Source organism: Lacerta agilis, chromosome 1 (assembly GCF_009819535.1).
Source record: "Lacerta agilis isolate rLacAgi1 chromosome 1, rLacAgi1.pri, whole genome shotgun sequence".
NCBI lineage: Eukaryota > Metazoa > Chordata > Lepidosauria > Squamata > Lacertidae > Lacerta > Lacerta agilis.
The window spans coordinates 15004657-15028295 of record NC_046312.1 but is presented as its reverse complement, the minus strand read 5'-3'; the positions used below and the strand labels follow the sequence as shown (position 1 = coordinate 15028295).

Genomic DNA, 23639 nt, shown 5'->3' with positions numbered 1-23639 from the left:
GGTCATGTGGCCAGCATGACAAAGCCACTTCTGGTAAACCAAAGCAGCGCACAGAAACGCCGTTTACCTTCTCGCTGGAGCGGTCTCTATTTATCTACTTGCACTTTGACGTGCTTTTGAACTGATAGGTGGGCAGGAGCAGGGACCGAGCAAGATTCGAAGATCAGCAAGCCCTAGACTCTGTGGTTTAACATTTCTCACTTTATTACTATTATCATAATTGAATATTTACTTATACCCCCTTTTCCCCCCTGACAGGGATTCCAAGTGACTGGGGGGGGGGAGAAGAGCAGCTTAAAAACACAGGGAAAACCCAATCATTAATATATATTTTTAACATGGATGAGTTCAAACTTATTTAATATATATGCTGATCATTACAATACTGCAAAAGCAACGCGGCACCAGCCTTTACATTCAAAGCAAATCAGAGCCCCACCGCCGGAAACCTGAAGTACATTGCCCGCGTGACCCTCTGGAGGGGGGGTTGCGGGTGTCCCCTTTCAGATGCATGTCGGGACTTGTAGTCCACCCTACCCCAGACCCCCCTCTTCAGCTCCAAGCCCGGGCGGGTTTCCCCGACTACGCTTCCCATCATCCTCCAGGGCGGCTCTGACGGCGAGAGGCGGTGGTTAAAAGAGCGGCGGGGCGGGCGCATCGGGTTCAGTACCGCTGAGCCACATAACTCAGCGGCCGCCGGGGAGGTAGCTGCGTCTTGTCTCTAGCGGCGTTTTATCCCGAGGCACCGAGGGGTGGGGTAGAATCCCACGAACCCTCAGCAGCCATGTCCGATTCGGTAGGGGGAGGCGGGGGAGGAGGAGGAGGGGGAGAGGACGGCGGGCTGGAGGTGACCGGCTCGGCGGTGCAGAACGTGGCCGACGTGTCGGTGCTGCAGAAGCACCTGCGGAAGCTGGTGCCCCTGCTGCTGGAGGATGGCGGCGAGGCGCCGGCCGCGCTGGAGGCGGCGCTGGAGGAGAAAGGCGCCGTGGAGCAGATGCGCAAGTTCCTCTCCGACCCGCAGGTCCACGCCGTGCTGGTCGAGCGCTCCACCCTCAAGGGTGAGTCGGCAGCCCAGAGAGTCCCACCCTCACTCTGGCCCGCCGGCCGGCCGGCTGGCTGTGTGATTCGGGGCGGCGGGCGGTGCCGGGGCCTAGAGGTTTTCCCTTCCAGCTGGGGATAAACAAGGGAGGAGCAGCGGAGGGGAAGGAGGAGGAGGATGGAGAGAGGGGTGTGGCCGGTTGGGAAGACGGAGGCTGCCGATGCCGCCGCTCCCTCGGCTGTCAAAATGGCGCCGGCGCCGCCGCTTTGTCTTCTTCAGGCTGGCGGGCTGAGGGAGCCCGTCCTTCGCCGCCTTTAATCTCTCTCTCTTGCCGCCGCCCCCCCGTCCTTCGCCAGCACCAGGAATAAATCTATTTCCCCACACACCTGCCATCACCGTGGCCTGATCCGGCAGTCTCCTCATCAAAACATCTTCCTCTTCACCCAGGCCTCGTTGGGCTGATGAACCATCTCTTTCAATGTGTTTAGGGGAGGGGAGGGGAGTTGTGTGGTTTTTTTTCTTGTTTTCGTTTTTAATGCTAGCGTTCTGTATTATTTTTAAACTGCGAACCTCCCCAGGATAATCGGGTGAAGGACAATAGGCGGATCTAATAAAGAATAATGGTATATTTTGTCTAGATCTGCGTGAGTAAGGCCTTTTTTGCAAGTCGATACAGCGACCCTCAGTGCTGCAAAAATAAAACAGTTCAAGTCGGGCCTTACCTGCCTGTGTGGAGCTTGCACAGATAGGAAGCTGCCTCACACCATTTCGAATTATTTCTGTTTAATTTGGGTGCACTGTCATTCTCCTTCTCAAAACACACACACACACCTGCCAACTGAGGTGGAGGTTTCGTGCATCTGGGCTCTAATCCATGCTATCACCTCATGCCATAAAAGAATGAAGTATTTAGGATGCAGCGAGGCTTGTTTTTGCTGCAACATGCAGGACAAAGCCACCGCTCTGGAAATTGTCACATGCCTCTTTGTTGTCCAGACAGGCAGAGGATCTTTGGGGATTCAGGCAGAGCGAGGCCTTTCTGCATGTAAAATGAGCATTTGATCACTGGGTTAATAGTCCAAGGTACATCACACAATAATGCGGAGGAACTCCCAGTGTGGGATTGACTTGTTCTGAGCATTGTGACAGAGTACGCTGAAGGTGGATAGTAGGGTTTCCAAGTGGCCAGGAAGACAAACCACCATCTGGTTGGCTTCTATGCCTTTGACAACAGCTTGGTGTGCCAGAATCTACGTGAAACTTTTCCTGGCCTGGAGAAAAACAGGCTTGCTGTTTCTTGCTTGACTGTCAAGCTGATGTTAAAGGCAAAGGTAAAAGCAAGTAACAGAAATTGACAGCCCTGGGTTCAAGGACAAATGACAGAGTTTCACTTTCACAGGGTTGTTAGGTTATCTATATTGGCACAGTACACTCTTTTCTAATCCAGTTTCACCCTCTCATCAGGAACTAGATTCCATGCATTGTTTGGGGTTGGACTATGAGACCCTTGGGTTTCCTTCCAACCAGTGTTAGAAACTCGGATATATAAGCCAAATTGCACCTTAGACCTACGTTGTCTCCAAAACGGAATGTCTATGTGCCAGGGTGGATTTGATTTAAATCAAACAGATTTAAATCACTAGTCAGTAAGGCTCAGGGTGGATTTAAATAAAAAAAATCTGATTTAAGTAAATTTAAATCGGATTTTTTTTTATTTAAATCCACCCTGAGCCTTACTGACATCGTGATTTAAATCAGTTTGTTTTAAATCAAATCCACCCTGCTATGTGCCCTGTTCCCCTTTTTGCAATGGGATTTATTATTAATAATCATTTCATTTTTATCCCGCCTTATATTTTAAAGAAAAAAAATCTCAAAGTGGTTTACAGCACATTAAAGCATCAAATAAAACAAATTCCAGGCTTGAAGTATAATATTTCAGATCCTTCTCTGTTTTCCCCATATTTATTTACCTACTTATTTTATATAGCTGCCCCATAGCAGAAGAACTCTGGGAAGCCAGTGTGGTGTATGTACCATATTTTTCGCTCCATAGGGCGCACCTCGTTTTTAGAGGAGGAAACAAGGAAAAAAAAATATTTTTCTGGTTTTCCTCCTCTAAAAGCCCTCGTTTTTTTGAGGATCAGCTAAAAGTTTTGCAGCTTTTTTTGCAAAGGGAAAAGCCCTGTTTTTTTTTTTTTTTTTGAGGATCAGCTAAAAGTTTTGCAGCTTTTTTGCAAAGGGAAAAGCCCTGGGTTTTTTTGAGGATCAGCTAAAGGTTTTGTGCTTTTTTGCAAAGGGAAAAGCCCTGCTTTTTTGAGGATCAGCTAAAGGTTTTGCAGCTTTTTTGCAAAGGGGGAAAAGCAAAGCTTTTGCAAAGGGGGAAAAGCAATGAGGAAAAGCCCTGTTTTTATGGGGTTCAACTCACATTTCTGCAGCTTCTAAAGGAAAGGGAGCCATTTCTACAGTTTCCAGACAGATAATCTAATCAGCCAGTCACATGTCGCCGGGGAAACAAACAGCCTCCCTCTGCAGCACATTCAACAATGGAGGGCGGGGTTGAAAGGGAGCCGGGACTCTTATCTCTCTCCCGATCTCTTGCTGATCAGCTGCTGAGCAGGGTCCTTTCAACACCCCTTTTTCTCTTTGTAAAATAAAAAGCACTATCTGCTTTTGGCCCCTGGGCAATTCTGCTCCAGGGACCACCATTCGCTCCATAAGACGCACAGATATTTCCCCTTAATTTTTAGGAGGGAAACAAGTGCGTCTTATGGAGCGAAAAATACGGTACTTGGATAAAAAGGTGGGCTATAAATGTAATAAACTCTTCTTGCATGCTTAAGAAAGCTCCAGCTTTCATTTATAGCCCACCTTTTTATCCAAGTACATGATTTATCCCCTCCTCAGTTAATCCCTACAATAACCCTGTGAGAAGCTGTGACAGGCCAAAGGTCAACAAATGAGCTTCATAAACCCTCATTCCCAGGTCCTAGTCAAGCACTCTAAACATATACCACACTGCTATATTTTATATAGCTGCTATGGGGCAGCTATATAAAATAAGTAGGTATATTGTGGGCCCTAGCATAACTTTCTCTGTGGTTCATGAGCTTCTTTAATGAGTGTAAACAGACCAATTGCAATTTCATGACTTAATCATAGTCCTGGAATAGTTCTAATGATCCCCCTTTGTGAAGTATTAAAAGATTTTTGTCGGTGATTGCCTACTAAGTCATACAAATTTAATAATAATAATAATAATTGACCTTTAAGTTGATTGATTTCAATGGGTCTACTCTGAGCATGAATTAATTGATTGTGTCCCTGTATCTTTTTGATAGGCAATGTGTCTGAAGAGTTTGGCTTGTGTAGCAGTTGCTAATGCAATGCTAAATATAAACCAAAGAGAGCTTTGTGAGTCTTCCTGGATCCCTGCTCAATATAGTGCATCCTAGTTGTTAATGTTGATTCATTACATCATTGCCAAATAATTTTCTATTTTGTCTCGATCATTGCCATTTGCTCCTGAAAAACTTGCAGGCTTAAACAGTGTCTTACGGTTGAGATAAACACTTCCATCTTCTCGAGATCCGAACTGTAAGGTCATTTGAATGTTGCGCTCATGTGTATGAGTGATCTGTACACATAAAATGTACAACTCTTTCTTGACACAATATTTGTATGAGCTTTTCACTTCTGTTGCGGGAGGCACTACACTGTTGTTGCAAAACTTTTAAATGTGTGTGGGTGACTTTTTGAAAGAACAATAGTATTTGTACAACGTGAAGGAGATAGATACTCCCATGTATTCCCCCCCCCCTTATCTAAAGAAGTCTTTGAAATAGTATAGTTTTGAAGCTGAAAACAACGTGACTGTTGTCTGTTGGAGAAATCTATATTGTGTGTCCTAAAGACACTCTTCTGGAAGCAGTGTTGTACAGTTTAAGCCACATATTGATGTCTTGATTGATTCAAACCTATTTCTCAAATTGAATGTCATCTATGGTGAAATGCATCTCTATTAAACTTTTCACTTTTTATATTAATTGCAAAGCAAACCATGATGCTTTTGCATAAGATTTGGACAAAAGGACACATGCTTGCAGAATCTTACATTTTGGTAACATTTGCTACAGTATAGTTTCTCCTGGAAAATGGCTATGACTGAAGTACCAAGGTTGCTGCTGTTTATAATCAAGCTTTGTGGAAATTGATGCTCATTGAAAGTACACAGCGCAAAGGTTTCACAATTCTTGGCAGCAACTTTATAATGAAAATATAGTGCTTTTTTGGCTGATATTATAAGGAATGCATACAATTCTCTTTATTACAAGGTTCTTTCCTGAAAAGATCCATTCTTTGTCCAGTACACTTTCTCTTTCTGTTCTCCTGTTTGGGTGTGCCTCTTAGATGGAAGAATTGCTGTGCTGCATTGCAGTGGTTTCATTGCTGTAGTGTTGGCAGCTAAAGCAGTGACATCATCCTCTGAATTGTCGGTTATTAACAGGGCTCTTCCCTTTCTCTTAGTTCTTCTGCTATATTTATAATATATCTCTTATAGTCAAACTGTTTGAGGAAGCGGGCTGCTTTTAAATAAATCTGATTTCCGCTGAATTTGTGAAGAACTAGATTTTGTTGAGAGGCCAGAGTAGGCTAACAAACATAGAATAAAGGAAAAGAGAGAGGTTTCTGTGCAATAGTAAAGTTAATGCTAATGAATTCCTCTAGCTTCAGAGTCATGCATTTTGAGGGATACAAGGCTTCAGCCCTGTACCTGGAAGCAAGCCTCAAAGCAAGACTTAATTTGAGTAGATATTTTTTAAGATTAAGTTGTGTTGTGTCTAAATATTTAGGCATTCTAACTTGAATGTAAAGTTCTGAACTTCTGGCTCATATAGGAAATGAGTGGAGGAGGACATGCAGGAGATGTTAATGAAATTTCCTAATTCTTTCCAGAGGATGTTGGTGATGAAGGAGAGGAAGAGAAGGAATTTATTTCCTATGGCATAAGTACTGACATTCATTATGGGATGAAGTCAAACAGGTGAGTCGAATCTGTGTCTCTTCTGACAATAAACAAACAAGCCGTGCACTTGATGCAATTGTGGGACTGAAGAGGAATTCTGAGATTTAGGAAAAAGCTCTATTGGTAGGAAATTCTCACCTGGGCCAATGTTAGTTGGGCAGGAAGAGATGAATGAGAACCATGCCCACTGGCTAATAGAGGTGGTATGTCTGCAGAATCTCTGTCATCTTCTCCTCCTGTTCCTGCCTGCTCCACCAATTTTCTACGCTCACATAATGTAGAAATGTTGTTCCTTCTTTCTAACTGGGAAGTGCAAAGTGAAGGAGAGCGAGAGCTTTGCTTTCTGCCTGAGTGCCTCTTTCTCCCTCGTGTTCCCAATTGTGACAAAAAAACCAACCAAAAAAAACCAAGGCAGATATTTAAAAGGGCGGGGTGGTGGTGTCCATAACAACAACAACAACGAAGAACAAGAACAATTTTATTACCATATTTTCCAGTGTATAAGACGACCCCCAACTTTTCCAGTTAAAATACAGAGTTTGAGATATACTTGACCGCAGATTCTCCACCCGGCTTATAAGACGACCCCCAACTTTTGAGAAGATTTTCCTGGATTAAAAAGTAGTCTTATACACCAGAATATACAGTATTTATAAGCCACCCATCTGGCTGGGTTGACTTCCAGCTGCAAATATAGTTGATGCTGCAAGACAGAATTAAACCAGGTCCCTGACTCCTCACTCCCTTAGCCTCTGTGAGACCCCATTCATATTGCATCCTCATTCTGCATACAGGGGCATAGAGTCTGGGTAGGCAGGATTTTACCCACGTAAAATACCATATTCCTTCAAACCTAACCATTGAAACTTTTCTTTCTTTTAAAATGTTAGGAAACCTTTAAATGTCTAGAACTTCTTTAAGTCTAGAAATAAGACTCCCCCTAAAGAGGTTAATGTTCATTAAACTACAATTACCTTATGAACCCCAAAATTTACATATGTTCTCAGGTTAAATTGAATAGGTGCTTAATATTATTTCTTTGGTTTACAGTTTGGCATTCATTAAACGAGCACCAATAATTGATGCAGACAAGCCTGTGTCCTCACAGCTCAGGGTGCTTACCCTCAGTGAAGACTCTCCATATGAAACTCTGCATTCCTTCATCAGCAATGCTGTTGCTCCCTTCTTTAAGTCCTACATCAGAGAGTCTGGCAAAGCAGACAGGTAACTACTTTCATTCGTGTAAATTCTAGCCTTTGTGTACGTGAAGGAATAAAAGATGTACAGGGGAAGGAAGATATAACTGGAAAGTGGATGGTGGTCAAGATCCCAAGAGCTTTGTGTGCATGTTGAAGCACATATTTGTGTGGATCAGGGCTTCCCCAAGCTTTTCTTCTGACTGCAGCTTCTCTGCATTAGAGGCCTGCTCCCAAAGATCCCCAGAGATTAGGGAGCAGCTTGCCAAACAACATGGGTAATGTTGAACTATGTTAAATTGAACCTCATTGGCTAGCACTTCGAAATATTAGCCGTACGTGCTAGCTTAAGAAATTTGAAACTTGGAAATATATGTTGCCTTTATGGGGTGGGGAGGGCAGCTGCATGCACATTGATTGTACATGACTCTGTGTGGGGTGAGTTTTCCTTTGGCTCACTTCCTTGTTCCCTCAGGGATGGCGATAAAATGGCTCCCTCAGTTGAGAAAAAAATCGCGGAACTCGAAATGGGACTTCTGCATCTGCAGCAGAACATTGAAATCCCAGAGATTAGTTTGCCAATTCATCCAATCATTACCAATGTTGCTAAGCAGTGCTATGAGCGTGGAGAAAAGCCGAAGGTTACTGATTTTGGTGATAAAGTTGAAGACCCAACTTTTCTCAACCAGCTGCAGTCTGGAGTTAACCGGTGGATTAGAGAAATCCAAAAGGTAAATTCGAAAAAGATGTTTAGTGTGCAAGGGATGTTCAGTTTCCCTCTTTAGTTCGTTGTCGGATACCTTCCCAGTTGTTGTTGTTGTTGTTCAGTCGTTCAGTCGTGTCCGACTCTTCGTGACCACATGGACCAGAGCACGCCAGGCACGCCTATCCTTCACTGCCTCTCGCAGTTTGGCCAAACTCATGTTAGTAGCTTCGAGAACACTGTCCAACCATCTCATCCTCTGTCGTCCCCTTCTCCTTGTGCCCTCCATCTTTCCCAGCATCAGGGTCTTTTCTAGGGAGTCTTCTCTTCTCATGAGGTGGCCAAAGTACTGGAGCCTCAACTTCAGGATCTGTCCTTCTAGTGAGCACTCAGGGCTGATTTCCTTGAGAATGGATAGGTTTGATCTTCTTGCAGTCCATGGGACTCTCAAGAGTCTCCTCCAGCACCATAATTCAAAAGCATTAATTCTTCGGCGATCAGCCTTCTTTATGGTCCAGCTCTCACTTCCGTACATTACTACTGGGAAAACCATAGCTTTAACTATACGGACCTTTGTTGGCAAGGTGATGTCTTTGCTTTTTAAGATGCTGTCTAGGTTTGTCATTGCTTTTCTCCCTTCCCAGTTGCATATTGTTAAAGTGAGGATGAAATCTTCAGTGTGTAATATGGAGCCTATTTGGAATTGCATGTTCTTAATTTAAAAATAAGCAGTTACACATTTTACTTTCCTATATCCTTCCATTAACTATTTTGTGTGTAGCAATGTGAACACACTCAGGTACATTATTTAGCAGTTTCATTTTTTTTAAAGTAACCCTTCCATCTACTTTGAGATAATCTATCTGAAGCTGATGAATGTAAGTAATCCATAGATTAATATTGTGAAGATGGGAGATAATGTCTATATAACCAAATGGTCTTACAGTTTACTTGGAAGCAAGTCCCACTGTACATTGAGACTCCTTAATGTTTAGGATTGCAGCTGTAGTGTTGGAATCAGGTTTTCACTTGCACATAAATCCTTTTCTGTACATAGGTAGGACTGTGCTCAGTTCCAGTCAGGCAACATCTTTTTTTGCTCTGCCCTCTGTTTACATACCCAAGTAGTTAGAACAAAGCAGGATGGAAATGTGGTTCAGCAGGCAGTATGATTATATGGTTATGCCTTCAGTTGCTCAGACTCCACCATTTGTTGAACAGTAGAAGCATCATTACCCTCTTTACCAATTTTCAAGGTGACCAAACTAGATCGGGACCCTGCGTCAGGCACTGCTTTGCAAGAAATCAGCTTTTGGCTAAACCTGGAACGTGCTCTATACCGTATTCAGGAGAAGCGTGAAAGCCCTGAAGTCCTCTTAACTTTAGATATCTTGAAGCACGGCAAACGCTTTCATGCTACTGTCAGCTTTGATACAGACACAGGTAAGAGCTTATGGAAGCTGTCCAGAAACAGAATTTGGCAGGACTCTAGCTGTTGTAGCACATTTACATTAAATGCAAATTCTTTTAAGTGTTTGAAAAAGTGAAATCGGCTTTCTCTTGTACCATCTAGGTCTAAAACAGGCATTGGAGACAGTAAATGACTACAATCCATTGATGAAAGACTTCCCTCTAAATGATTTGCTGTCTGCTACTGAACTGGATAAAATAAGGCAGGCATTGGTTGCAATATTCACCCACCTGAGAAAAATCAGAAATACAAAGTATCCTATTCAGCGAGCGCTGCGTCTAGTGGAGGCCATTTCAAGAGACCTGAGTTCTCAGCTGCTCAAAGTGTTGGGGACACGGAAATTGATGCATGTTGCCTATGAAGAATTTGAGAAGGCAAGTCTTCATTTAGATCCTTATGGGATCAGTGGGGGGTGGGAGGTTGAGCTAAACTTTTGGAAAGAATTACAGCCCCATCCCAGAAGCCACATTACACTCCTCCTTGCTAACTGAAGCCTTAGCACTGGAATAGGTAATAAAAGGTAGAGACATGTGGTGACACTACCTTACAATTCTTTTTAAAACAACCTTTGGCCCTGTATACCTGAAGGAGCGTCTCCACCATCATCATTCAGCCCAGACACTGAGATTGAGCGCTGAGGGCTTTCTGGCAGTTCCTTCACTGTGAGAAGTGATGTTACTCGGTGGTGGCTCATCCCCTGTGGAATGCCCTCCCATCAGATGTCAAGGAAATAAACATTTGACTTTTAAAAAACATTTGAAGACAGCCCTGTTTAGGGAAGTTTTTTATGTCTGGTGTTTTAGCATGTTTTTAATATTCTGTTGGGAGCCGGCCACAGTGGTTACGGCAACCCAGTCAGATGGGCATATGTTGTTGGTCATAATACTGTACCAAAGTCATTGTTTGGTGCAATATAGCTTTTTCTACTCCTTTATAATCTACCAGTCCTCCACCACCCCCAAATAAAGTTTGGAAGCAGATCTATCACCTCATCCTTAGTGAACGCATACAATATGCAGAATTTGTGTGATGATGAAGCATGGTGTTCAGTGATGGTGTTCAATTTTCTTTCAGGTCATGGTTGCATGCTTTGAGGTCTTCCAGACCTGGGACGATGAATATGAGAAACTGCAAGTCCTACTGAGAGACATTGTGAAAAGAAAGAGGGAAGAGAATCTGAAGATGGTGTGGCGCATCAATCCTGCTCACAGAAAGCTCCAGGCTCGTCTTGATCAGATGCGGAAGTTTCGACGCCAACATGAACAACTGAGAGCAGTTATCGTGAGAGTGTTAAGACCACAGGTAAGTACAACGGCTGGTGCCTTTTTTAGAGACTTGGGTTGTGATTTGTTAGAATGGAACTAGTCCATTCGAAGTAAGAACTTAGTCTTGTCCTGACCCAGACTGCTCTCACCTAGAACACTTTCAGCGAAGCAAGCTGCCCCTCATTGGGAGGAACAGTTTAAATCAGGGGTAGGCAACCAAAGGCCCGTGGGTCAGATGCAGCCCAGTCGCCTTCTCAATCTGGCCCGCAGACGGTCCAGGAATCGGCATGTTTTTACATGAGTAGAATGTGTGCTTTTATTTAAAATGCATCTCTGGGTTATTTGTGGGGCATAGGAATTTGTTCATTTCCCCCCCCCCCAATGGTCTGAGGGACATGGTCTGAAGGGCGGTGGACCGGCCTACGGCTGAAAAAGGTTGCTGACCCCTGGTTTAAATCCATTTCCAAAGGAATTGCTTCAATGCAAGAGAACTCCCCCTACTGGTTCTTAGGATGAATACTAAAACGAAAAGCTTGATAGTTCGTGAATTATGACTATCAAGAGACACATTAAAAGAGGCCCTGAAAATCTGACAGACAAGTGAACTAGTGAGTGAAATAACCGCTGCTGCTGGTTGAACCTTTGTTAGGGGAAGAGGCCATGTTGCTGTTTGTTCTTGGTAGTGTGATTACCACTGTTATTGCTTAATGGTATCTTTTTTATGCAGGTGACTGCAGTAGCCCAGCAAAATCAGGGAGAGGTACCTGAACCACAGGATATGAAAGTAGCAGAAGTGCTGTTTGACGCTGCTGACGCCAACGCGATTGAAGAAGTAAATCTTGCTTATGAGAACGTTAAAGAAGTCGATGGCTTGGATGTTTCCAAAGAAGGCACAGAGGCCTGGGAAGCTGCAATGAAACGTTACGATGAAAGAATCGATAGAGTTGAGACCCGCATTACTGCTCGCCTAAGAGACCAGCTGGGCACAGCAAAGAACGCCAATGAAATGTTCAGGATCTTCTCCAGGTTCAATGCTCTGTTTGTCAGGCCCCACATCAGAGGTGCTATCCGTGAATACCAAACACAGCTGATTCAGCGTGTGAAGGATGACATAGAGTCGCTTCATGACAAATTCAAAGTGCAGTATCCACAGAGTCAGGCTTGCAAAATGAGTCATGTTAGAGATTTGCCTCCGGTATCAGGGTCTATAATCTGGGCGAAACAGATTGACAGGCAGCTGACAGCCTACATGAAGCGTGTTGAAGATGTCCTTGGGAAGGGTTGGGAGAACCACGTAGAGGGCCAAAAACTGAAGCAGGATGGAGATAGCTTCCGTATGAAGCTCAACACTCAAGAAATATTTGATGATTGGGCCAGGAAGGTTCAGCAGCGTAACCTTGGTGTCTCCGGCCGCATTTTCACCATTGAAAGCACTCGTGTTCGAGGCCGAACAGGGAATGTCCTCAAGCTGAAGGTCAACTTCCTCCCAGAAATAATCACCCTGTCGAAAGAAGTCCGCAACCTTAAGTGGCTAGGGTTCCGGGTTCCTCTCGCAATAGTCAACAAAGCTCACCAAGCAAATCAGCTCTATCCTTTTGCTATTTCTCTGATTGAAAGTGTCCGTACATACGAACGGACCTGTGAAAAGGTGGAAGAACGGAACACCATTTCCCTCTTGGTTGCTGGACTAAAGAAGGAAGTGCAGGCTTTGATCGGGGAAGGAATTGCTCTAGTGTGGGAATCGTACAAACTGGACCCGTATGTCCAACGGCTAGCAGAGACAGTCTTCAACTTCCAGGAAAAGGTTAATTTGCTTTGAAGTTTATTATTGGGATTCGGGGGCATGATTCATTGATAATGTATTGCTTCAATAAAGAAACTTAGAGTAATTGCCATTCAGCAATTCAGTTTGGTAGCCATAATGCCAACACTCTAAAGCTGGCCTGGCAGGAAAGCCTCATGCAACAATGGATTTTGATCAAGCCTTTTTATAAAATATTTCAGTCAACTAGAAGTAAGGCAGTACAGTATTGACTCTATAAAACAGGTTATAGTATTTTTTTGTCAAAACCTTATTAGTACAGTATTACATAACAGACAGGATGTCAGTCTAGTTAGCGGAATCAATACTTCAAAATGCAGCTTTTATTTGCATTGTATTCAAATGCAGTGATCCTGAGAGAAACAACTTAACACTGGTAATAAGCATGCACTTGTTTGTCTAAATTCTGAATCCACTGTGAGTAAGAATATATTAGACTTACATGCTGGAAAGGCGACTTAGACATTTGTTAATAGGTGGCTTTATGGAGAGCAATCATTTTGCATACTGAAACTGAACTTTAAAGATTGTTTTCATTTCTGGCTTTTAGGTGGATGACTTGCTTATCATTGAAGAGAAAATAGACCTGGAAGTCAGATCCTTGGAAACTTGCATGTATGATCACAAAACCTTCTCTGAAATTTTAAACAGAGTTCAAAAAGCTGTGGATGATTTGAATCTTCATTCATATTCCAATTTACCCATCTGGGTTAATAAACTAGATATGGAGGTAAGCTTTGCAAGTGGTTACTAGGACAAGATAGCTATATTTCTTAATAAGTTTAATTTTAAAGTTATCTGGTTTGAACACTTGAGAGATTTTGTGTTAAAAGCCTTCTAGAAGTTAACGGTTTCCTAATATATCCCATCATCTTTCACTCACGGGATGCAAGGCTACAAATGTATGTGGTACTAAAACAATAGGCTCAGCAGTAATGCCAAGCATTCTTCTGCATTATTGTTGCTGTTACTTAAATTTGAATACCACTCTTCATCCAGATATCTCCAGGCAGTTCACAGCCTTGCACGAAAGTATGTCGTCAGCTGCTGCCTAAAAGGTATAAGAGCCAATGACAGCTGTACAGGCAACTCCCCATTTACCTGTGTTCAAAGGCATGCATGACACACACGCATCACCGCAATCCCAGAAGTGGCAAAAAGGGGGGCGGGGAACGGCCCTAAATCAGGAAAATGATATCTAGCAATCCTACGAGCCTTTGCACTGACCTTTGAGGTCTGTGGAGAATTGGGAGTCTGAGAAAGGAGGTTTGGAGGCAGCAATTGTGGAGTTTGGTGCATTTTTTGTTTTTAAAAGGGTTTCCAGAGGTTTAGAGGGTGTTTGCAGGCTTGTTCCCAATACAGTAAACACAATTTCACTTAAATGCATGGTGCCTCGGAACGTAACCCCCCACATAAATTTGGAGTTGCCTATATTTCAGAGGAGAGGGAGTTCCATAACTGGGGTGCTGCCACTGAGAAAGCCCTGCTCAGGGGTGTCGCTAGGGGGGTGCGGTGGGGGCGGTACGCCCCCGGGCGACGGGAGCGACAAGCGGCGGGTGGGGGCGACAAGCGGCGCCACTCCCCAGGCAACGCCGGTCACCCTGGGAGCAGCAGCGCTGCACGGACGGGGTGCTCCCTCGGCCGTGCGCTGTTGCTCCCGGGGCGACGGAGCGAGCGGCGGCGCGTGGGGGTGACAAGCGGCAGCCCCTCCCGCCATTCCCAAGCACTGCCGCTCCCTCCGTCACCCAAGGAGCAACAGCGCACGGCCGAGGGAGCACCCCGTCCGTGCAGCGCTGCTGCTCCCAAGGTGACCGGCAGCGTAGGGAGTGGCAGGAGGGGCCGTCGCTTGTCACCCCCACGCGCCGCCACTCGCTCCGTCCCCCCGGGAGCAGCAGCGCACGGTGTGTGCGGTGCTGCTGCTCCTGGGGCAACGGAGCGAACGGCGGCACGTGGGGGTGACAAGAGGCAGCCCCTCCCACCATTCCCACGCGCTGCCCAGGCGCACTCTGTCGTCGGATCGCCGCTTCCACAGCCTCCTTTTCAGCCGGAGAGCTTAAAAGCGAGCTCTTCGGCTTAAAAGAGGGCTGCAGAAGCGGCGCCGGCACTCCCAGAAACGCCCTGGGGGGCGGAGCGTCATGACGTCACAATGTGATGTCACGACGCCCCGCCCCCGGGGCGTTTCCTTTGCCGCCCCGGGTACCGCGGAGCCTTACTCCGCCACTGGCCCTGCTTTGCAGTACCACATAATGAACTGCTGGCAGCTGAGGTACCACAAGGAGTCACTCGCAGGTACAAAGCTCCTAAGTTGTATAGTCAAGTCACACACTGCTCCAGCTAACCTAATTCAGCCAAGAAGGACAAGTGTCTAGAGGACATGTTGTCAGAGAGCTCTAAGTGCCAGTCCATATCCTCAGGTCTCAACGGGGCTAATAAAGGATGCTGATAAAAAAAATATTTCCGTGGATGTTTAGTAGCATGTGCTAACTTCAGGTTTGCTGCGTTTCTTGCAGTACTTCAGTTTTGTTAATGCAATTGCTTCCTAGATCGAGAGAATACTGGGAGTTCGTCTACAGGCTGGGCTGAGAGCATGGACTCAAGTACTACTTGGTCAAGCTGATGACAAAGCAGAAGTTGATATGGACACAGATGCTCCACAAGTCAGCCATAAGCCAGGTGGAGAGCCAAAGATCAAAGTACGTGGTGTCTTCACCTTGAATTGAATCCATGGAGTCTTGCAAGCTGGAAGTAATGCATGCAAAATCTCAAACCAGAAAAAAATGTGTATTGAAATGCTGCAGTATAACATAAGTCTTGTCCTGTGTTTGCACAATTCTGGTAAATCTGATGATCATGCACAAAATTTGGCATCCAGAGAATCTGTAAGAATCCATAATTTTACTGAATGAAGTTCCCAGCTCTTAGGATCACAGAAAGAATGCTTATATTATGAGCATTTATTTAAAGGCTTGGTGTTGCTTGGTCTTGAGCTGTTTCATACTAATCTTTGGCCAACCTTCCCCATCCTTTTCCATGGCCGCCTCTTTTTAGTCCTGTTCAATTCCCTGTGTCTTGTGGGGAGGAAGTAGTTATTTGCTGTATTGTTACAGGATGCATTACGTCCATCAACCTTTGCAATAACTGTTACTGAATCAAATGACAAATATATGTATTGCTGATGACACCATGTTTGGAAATAAATAAAAACAATTAAAAAAATTTTCAGAGACAAAGGGTATAGATCTGTTTCAGGGAGCTTTCATTCTAAAATTTTACAGTTTAAGAGATCATGGAGGAGTGGATATAGGATTGCACCTATGTGCTTAGCCTTGACAGTGAAGATTAAGAGTTAAGCTAAAGCAGGCATCCCCAAACTCTGCCCTCCAGATGTTTTGGGATTACAACTCCCATCATCCCTAAGCTAACAGGACCAGTGGTCAGGGATGGTGGGAATTGTAGTCCCAAAACATCTGGAGGGCCGAGTTTGGGAATGCCTGAGCTAAAGGCTTTACAGGAGAGGTGGCTTTTAGGAGACTCTGAACAGAATACATAACTTCATCTAGTGCAGTTTATATTTGTGCTATAATGCACAAAGATAACTTTCCAACTTAATACCACAGTCAAATTTTGGGTACTGCCGCCAGACTAATGATAGTTTAATGCATTTTGTTACTACTTCCTCCAGTAAACCAAAATTGAACATGGCTTTATATTCCTGCAGAATGTTGTGCATGAACTGCGGATAACCAACCAGGTAATCTACTTGAATCCACCCATTGAAGACTGCAGATACAAACTGTTCCAAGAACTGTTTGCTTGGAAGATGGTAATACTATCACTTCCTAGAATCCAAAGTCAGAGATATCAGGTAAGAATAAAGAAATACTACTTTTGAATCTTAAGAATCTTGATTTAACCTAAATCTTTTTTCTTTTCTTTTTTTGAAAAATGTTATCAAATCTCTCACTGCTTTTAAATCAAAATGCGGTACATCCTCTGTGTTTTGTTAGGTGGGTGTGCACTATGAATTATCAGAAGAAGAAAAATTCTACCGTAATGCCCTGACACGGATGCCAGATGGCCCTTCGGCACTTGAAGAGTCTTACTCTGCAGTCATGGGGATCGTAACAGAAGTTGAACAGTACGTGAAGGTAAGAGAACATGTTATGTTTCCTATCCCAGGGTTATTACATAACATTATTCCACATGACAGTGTCTTGATCAAGAATATGGAGTGATGAGTTATTTAACATTTGTTTAAAGTACAGTTTTTACAGTTTTTGTTACCAGTTCGTACACCCGAGAATTGGATATATCTAATAGCTTACAAATCCTTAAAATGAAAAATTTAGGTATTGCTTTTGTGTGTGTAGGTTTGGCTCCAGTATCAATGTTTATGGGATATGCAAGCTGAGAATATCTACAACCGCCTTGGAGAAGACTTAAATAAGTGGCAAGCACTCTTGGTTCAGATAAGAAAAGCCAGAGGAACCTTTGACAATGCTGAAACCAGGAAGGAATTTGGGCCTGTTATCATCGACTATGGAAAGGTAAACAACCCTGAAGGAAAATAGATCTGATAGTAGAGTTATAGAATTGTGGAGTTGGAAGGAAGCTCAAGGATCATCTAGTCCAACCCCCAGCAATGCAGGAATAATGTAGTAGATATCTCCTGCATTAATTTTAATTAAATGGTATCAAAGGACAAACCACAAGTAGAAGGGGTGGGTGAATGAGTAACTATAGTATAAAAACTTAGTTGGTCTCTAAGCTGCTACTGGACAATTTTTTTATTTTTTTCTACAGTATATAAGAAACGCAGGTTTGCAAATTATAAGATAGATTCCATAGAGTAAAATTACCACTGCTTTTATTGTATAGGTGCAATCCAAGGTGAACTTGAAGTATGATTCCTGGCATAAGGAAGTGCTCAGCAAATTTGGTCAAATGCTGGGCCAAAACATGACAGAGTTCCATTCTCAAATTTCCAAGGTAAGTTTGCCAAAATTCGTCCCACTGAAAATACCTAAGCAATTTTTTTTGCCAAAGTGCCCCTAACCATAGATAGCAACACTTGCTTCTCTTCTATCGATATGGGATGAAAGAGATTGTTCCATGTCAATGCTTTCTTACTTTGGGACTCTTAGAGAAAAACCATGCGTAATAGTGGGATGTCTGAAGAACTGAGAGTGCCTGTACTAAGCCTGTATTAAACTAATTGGATGTGATTGGCACCTCCATAGAGGCTTTCCTTGTCTTTTGAACAGGGCATCTAAAACTTATTCCCTTTCCTTTATGAGAGCATTTTTTAAAATTTCCTTTTTCCAATTTCTTAGTCACGGCAAGAGCTGGAGCAGCACTCGGTGGACACAGCTAGCACATCCGATGCCGTGACGTTCATCACATACGTGCAGTCCCTGAAACGCAAGATCAAACAATTTGAGAAACAAGTTGAGGTAAGCTTTCTACAACACGTTTCTACAATCAATTTCAGCGGGAAAAGCTTTGTAATAAAGATAGGATCTGAAGATATGTGATCGAAGCCTGTTCCAAATAAAACATTGCTGTACATATCTCCTGTTTGGAGGACGTGTCAAAATAAAATACCCTTTAATTATTATTTTTTTAAACCTACATGGTGGCGAGTTTCAGTGTAACGGCAGCATCTGAACTTGACGCTTTTTGTTACAATCGTAACTTATTTTTTGGTGCCTATAGCTCTACCGTAATGGCCAGCGCTTGCTTGAGAAGCAGAGATTCCAATTTCCTTCATCCTGGTTGTACATCGATAACATTGAAGGAGAATGGGGTGCTTTCAATGACATCATGCGTCGAAAGGATTCTGCCATTCAGCAGCAAGTAGCAAACCTGCAGATGAAAATCGTGCAGGAAGATCGAGCTGTGGAGACTCGTACAGTTGACTTACTGACAGACTGGGAGAAAACAAAGCCTGTAACCGTAAGTCGTCTTCAATGCCCTGGAATTTTGACCCTCAAGTCGTCATTCCTTTGACAACTATGATCTCCTTTAACCAAAACATGCATCTAGTGGTGCACTTAACAGCATGACCACCATACAAATATTATCCCCCCTTAAGTCAGGCTGAGACCCACCAATTGAAGACGAATGATCTAAATTATGTGTCCATTATGAATGTTTGTAATTGTGCCTAGCTGTCTCATTCACTCACAAGCCCCAAGGATACTTGGGACTAACCAACTCAACACAACCTTGAGAACTGGAATTTGGTGCTTTTATATTCCTTGACATCCAACTTAATGGGAAGTCTGAAAACGGGGTGCTTGTACCTCTCCTGCAAAACTGGGGTATGCTATATCCCAAAATAGATTAAGGTAGTCGTACACCATCTATAAAAGTGAAATTTGGTACACGTAGTCAAAAGTGCCACCTTACATAACAGTGAACGCCAATATGCCTAGTCTGACAATAGTATTTCACTTCTTTCTTCAGGGCAACCTGCGCCCAGAGGAAGCTCTCCAAGCCCTTACTATCTACGAAGGAAAGTTTGGGAGGTTGAAGGATGACCGTGAGAAATGTGCAAAGGCCAAGGAAGCTCTAGAACTTACAGATACAGGACTTCTCAGTGGTAGCGAAGAACGTGTTCAGGTATGAAAATCTAGTAGCCGGGCGTATAAATTTCAGTAGCTGTATTCCGTAGAAAGATCTTTCCAGCTACTCTGATCAAAACCTACTAGAATTATTTGTCATATCCTGCTTCCCCCCCCCCCTAAAATTACCAATGTTTCAAACCATCTCTTGTCTCGTAGGTTGCTTTAGAAGAGCTCCAAGACCTTAAAGGAGTCTGGTCTGAGCTTTCCAAGGTCTGGGAACAGATTGATCAAATGAAGGAGCAACCTTGGGTTTCAGTGCAGCCTCGCAAGGTACTTCAGCTGTGTATGTGTAAAGCTAAAATGTTCTGCCGTATAGTCAGCATTGACAAGGTTTGGCACATATTTGGGAGCGCTGATTAAACCTAAGGCCCAGGGACCTCCATCCTGTCCCAGGGCATCCTGACCATCTCTGCACGTCTCTGAACCAACTTGGACGTAGGAAGCTAACCTGTCCGTAAGGCAAAGAGACCAACCTAACAATGGCTACCACTGCAGGCTTCAACATCGGCTGCTTAACCTTTCTCTTTATTTAAATTAGCAGTGCAGCTTGTTCACATTTGTAATCAAGGGGGGAGAATTTGGGATGCAGAGAAGGATGGTGAGGATGTTGAATGACAGGAAAATTTAGTTTTGTAAGATAGGTGGGGGTATCTGCTACGACATTTGGAAGTCTTTGGAGGACTTTGGGGACCGGCAGAGGGATGCTCAGCAAAGGAGAAGCTGAAATTACATTGTGAACTGCCCTGACTATGGATATAGGGTGGTATACAAATTTGATTAATAATAATAATAATAAAATTGGGGGCATGGTGGTACTGGTATGGAACTTGGGCAGGCAAGATGCAGAAAAGTTGCACATTGGGACCAGGTGGCAAAGGATATTTTAGAAGAACACATAGAATGAGTTTGTGAAGCTAGTCTTTTTTAGGGAGTCTTTGGGTGACTTGATAAAGATCATAAAGAACAGCTTATGGGTAGGCATGCAGATGGGCTCTTGCCTTATCAGAAAGGAGAACAAGGTAATAACTTGGTCACGTTCCTGGCAAACAGGACTCCTTGGGTGAGCCACCTGTTAATAAAGATGACAAATGAGTAATACTCCGCAATTTGTGCAGTCTGTTAACTTGTTAAGAGTTGCTCCCCATCTTCCTTGTAGCTTCGACAAAGTCTTGATGGCTTACTCAACCAGCTGAAAAATTTCCCTGCTCGCTTACGGCAATATGCATCCTATGAATACGTGCAGAGGCTCCTGAAAGGTTACATGAAGGTAAGCTTCCTTATGAAAAGCCTCTGGATAGAACATCGTGCTGATGCCTAACAAGACAAGTTTACACCTTTCCTTCATTTCCACCCCCCTCAGATAAACATGTTGGTGATAGAGTTGAAGTCGGAGGCTCTTAAAGATCGCCATTGGAAGCAACTGATGAAAAGGCTGCACGTGAATTGGGTGGTTTCCGAACTAACCCTGGGCCAGATATGGGATGTTGATTTGCAGAAGAATGAACTGATTGTGAAAGATGTGCTACTTGTAGCACAGGGAGAGATGGCACTGGAAGAATTCTTGAAGCAGGTAGCTACTGGCTTTTAATAAATACTTTTGTTCGTTCAAAAACTTTAAATCTATATTTCCAGCGAAGTTCCCTTAACTCAAACAAAACCATTGTCACTGAAGGATGCAATGGTTGCTACTTATTTGTGAACCTGCATACTGAAGAGAGTAAAGGGAAAGTGGCAGGAAGGCTTGCTGGAAAAGGCTAAGAGGCTTCCTTCAAGGAACACAGCCTTCCGCACTCAGAAGTGCTGGGGAGTTTTCTTCCTGAAGAGGAAGCAGCAACTTGCTGGCAATATTCTGTTTTTCCCAAGGAAGTCAAATTTTTTAGAGGACAGTTGGTTAAACCTATGTCAGGCTGCAGGGTGTATTTCAAAAGGTTTTGTTCTTAGAAGCTGCTGTTGATTTTAATCATCTACATATTGAATATTTTTGATCGATAGTGTTAACGTTTTATATATTTGTAAGCTGCTTGTCTCTATCAAGCAGTATATAAATTTTATTAGATAAAGAAACAGCTAATTAATGTAGAATGAAATAATGATAGAATCAAAAGCGGACCCATTTGAACATCTGGCCACATTTATAAGACAAAGATCTTGCTTGCTAATGATCACTTGTTACATAAAGATGTTCTCTGGCTCTTCTTCGTCCGTTGGGCTATTTTTAAAGAAAAGCAGCCTTGGCCTGCCTGGTTTTTTACCTTTAATCCTAAACATCACTGTACATTGTTTTCTGTGAAGATACGAGAAGTGTGGAACACCTATGAGCTGGATTTGGTTAACTACCAGAACAAATGTCGTTTGATTCGTGGTTGGGATGACCTTTTCAACAAAGTCAAAGAGCACATCAACAGTGTTTCTGCAATGAAGCTATCACCATACTACAAGGTAGAACCCAAAATGTATCTTTTGCTCTTTTCTTTTCTGTCTCTTAGTGTATTCAGGAACGTTAATGCATATGCTTCAGTTTGCACCCTTTTGTATAGCTATGAATAACTAGCAAGCACTGAACACAATTATATGAGCTCCCCTACAATCCAGCCTGCTTTCTGAGATCATTTTGGTCCCAATTTCCCTGGAATTGCATTTAGTTGGGACAGGGCAGAGGGTGTTTTCGGTGTCTCGTGCCCAGGCTTTTGAACCCTCTCGCAAGAGAGGCTCATCTCAGCCCTTCTTAAATGCCCTTATGCTGGGTTTTTATAAAACCTTCCATTTTAGGAAGACTTCTGAGCCATAAGTGTTTTTTTTAGCTTTAACTGATCACTTTGTTGTTCTGGTTTGTTATTCTGCTCATCTTAGTGTACTTTTTGATTATGCAACTTTTACATTTATTGTTAGATACTTTAAGCCCTTATTGAGGAAAAGATGGTTATAAATTTTCTTTAATATAGATAACACAGCTTAAATATAGTTGCATTGTGCTTTATTTATAATAAATGTGTAACTCAGTTACATAAATTAAAGCCATTTATTGATCTGTAGGTGTTTGAAGAAGATGCCCTAAGCTGGGAGGACAAACTGAATCGTATCATGGCACTTTTTGATGTCTGGATAGATGTCCAGAGGCGCTGGGTTTACCTGGAAGGTATCTTCACTGGGAGTGCTGATATCAAGCACCTGTTGCCTGTTGAAACACAGAGATTCCAAAGGTAATATTTTGTTCTTGAAGATAAATGTGAATGCAGGAATCTCTGTAACTTCTTATTTCGCCCAGGAGGATTTCATGTATAAGTGTGTCCCTCCTTTGGGACATTGACTGGTGGTGGTTCTGTTTTGTTTCAATGCTCTCTCTTCTTGACTTCACAGCATCAGTACAGAGTTTCTGGCCCTCATGAAAAAGGTGTCCAAATCTCCCCTGGTCATGGATGTTCTGAATATTCAGGGTGTACAGAGATCACTGGAAAGATTAGCAGACTTGCTTGGGAAAATCCAGAAAGCTTTGGGAGAGTACCTGGAGAGAGAGAGAGCTTCTTTCCCTCGGTAAAGAATTGATATTGCATTACAGTTTTGTTATATAAGCAAACTTTGACATTAATACATTGTCCCCCAGGTTTTATGTTACCTTATCATCCCCATGTTCTAATGTTGTGTTTGACCAAAAAAATTAAACCACCTGTGCAAATTTTGGCTTGGAAATAATTTAGATTGGGGACAAGCTTTTAAAAGAGAGTGAACGTTGACATTAAGATACAGCTAGAGTTACGTAAATGCCTTCAGTGTATTATAATGCAGTGACGAGCTATACGTTATTAAATTTCTATACCCCCCTTCATCTGAAGATCACAGGGCAGTTTACGATTTCAAAACACAAAAATACATACTGTAATAACTAACAAAAACAATACCCCCCCCCCAGTATTATTATTTATTAAATTTCATTTTGGAGCCTTGGATTGAGAAGTTTTGTGACTTGACACAATACTGTATAGTAACTGGATTCCATATTTTGCTGTCTGGGCTTCCCATGCTGTCTTAGACCGAAACTAATTACCTACCTACTAACGGCAAATGTGAATATGTAAATACTATAAACAATGCTGTCAGCTTTATTATTTTATGTTCGAATGACTTCAACCTAGCTCTTCAACCAAGAAGAGCGGCTTACAAACATCAGTAGTAAGATGGGGTCCTGGTCTTAGGCCTACAACCTAAATATGTGACTCTCAAAAAATACTGGGAGGGAGGCAGGAAAAAAGTAAACTCAGACACTAGTTCTCCATAGTCAGAGGCAGTAATGCTTTAGAATACCGGTTGCTGGAAACCACAGGAAGGAAGAGTGCTCTTGTGCTCGCGCTCTGCTTGAGGGTTTTCCATAGGCAACTGGGTGGCCACTGAGAGCAGGATGCTGGACCAGATGGGCCATTGGCCTGATCCTCTTCTGTTAGTCAACAAAGGTGTTTGATCAACTGGAATGGAAAGAGTTGAAGGGGTTGGAGG

General features: G+C 43.2%; 1 protein-coding gene across 2 annotated transcripts in view; it reads left to right on the top strand.

Annotated features, from left to right (window-relative positions):
* Nucleotides 1–769: 769 nt before the first annotated feature.
* Nucleotides 770–23639, top strand: part of DYNC1H1 (dynein cytoplasmic 1 heavy chain 1) — a 56894-nt gene continuing 34024 nt past the window's right edge. For both annotated transcript variants that reach the window (XM_033139548.1, XM_033139539.1), the window contains exons 1-23: nucleotides 770–1058; nucleotides 5996–6083; nucleotides 7116–7289; nucleotides 7737–7992; nucleotides 9221–9407; nucleotides 9538–9809; nucleotides 10510–10737; nucleotides 11428–12504; nucleotides 13073–13252; nucleotides 15066–15215; nucleotides 16241–16387; nucleotides 16530–16670; nucleotides 16893–17069; nucleotides 17401–17511; nucleotides 17856–17975; nucleotides 18238–18477; nucleotides 18991–19146; nucleotides 19308–19421; nucleotides 20308–20418; nucleotides 20512–20721; nucleotides 21444–21590; nucleotides 22185–22351; nucleotides 22509–22682. In XM_033139548.1, coding sequence (XP_032995439.1) covers nucleotides 785–1058; nucleotides 5996–6083; nucleotides 7116–7289; nucleotides 7737–7992; nucleotides 9221–9407; nucleotides 9538–9809; nucleotides 10510–10737; nucleotides 11428–12504; nucleotides 13073–13252; nucleotides 15066–15215; nucleotides 16241–16387; nucleotides 16530–16670; nucleotides 16893–17069; nucleotides 17401–17511; nucleotides 17856–17975; nucleotides 18238–18477; nucleotides 18991–19146; nucleotides 19308–19421; nucleotides 20308–20418; nucleotides 20512–20721; nucleotides 21444–21590; nucleotides 22185–22351; nucleotides 22509–22682 — 4901 coding nt within the window. In that variant the 5' untranslated portion in view covers nucleotides 770–784. The remainder of the gene's footprint in view (nucleotides 1059–5995; nucleotides 6084–7115; nucleotides 7290–7736; nucleotides 7993–9220; nucleotides 9408–9537; nucleotides 9810–10509; nucleotides 10738–11427; nucleotides 12505–13072; nucleotides 13253–15065; nucleotides 15216–16240; nucleotides 16388–16529; nucleotides 16671–16892; nucleotides 17070–17400; nucleotides 17512–17855; nucleotides 17976–18237; nucleotides 18478–18990; nucleotides 19147–19307; nucleotides 19422–20307; nucleotides 20419–20511; nucleotides 20722–21443; nucleotides 21591–22184; nucleotides 22352–22508; nucleotides 22683–23639) is intronic.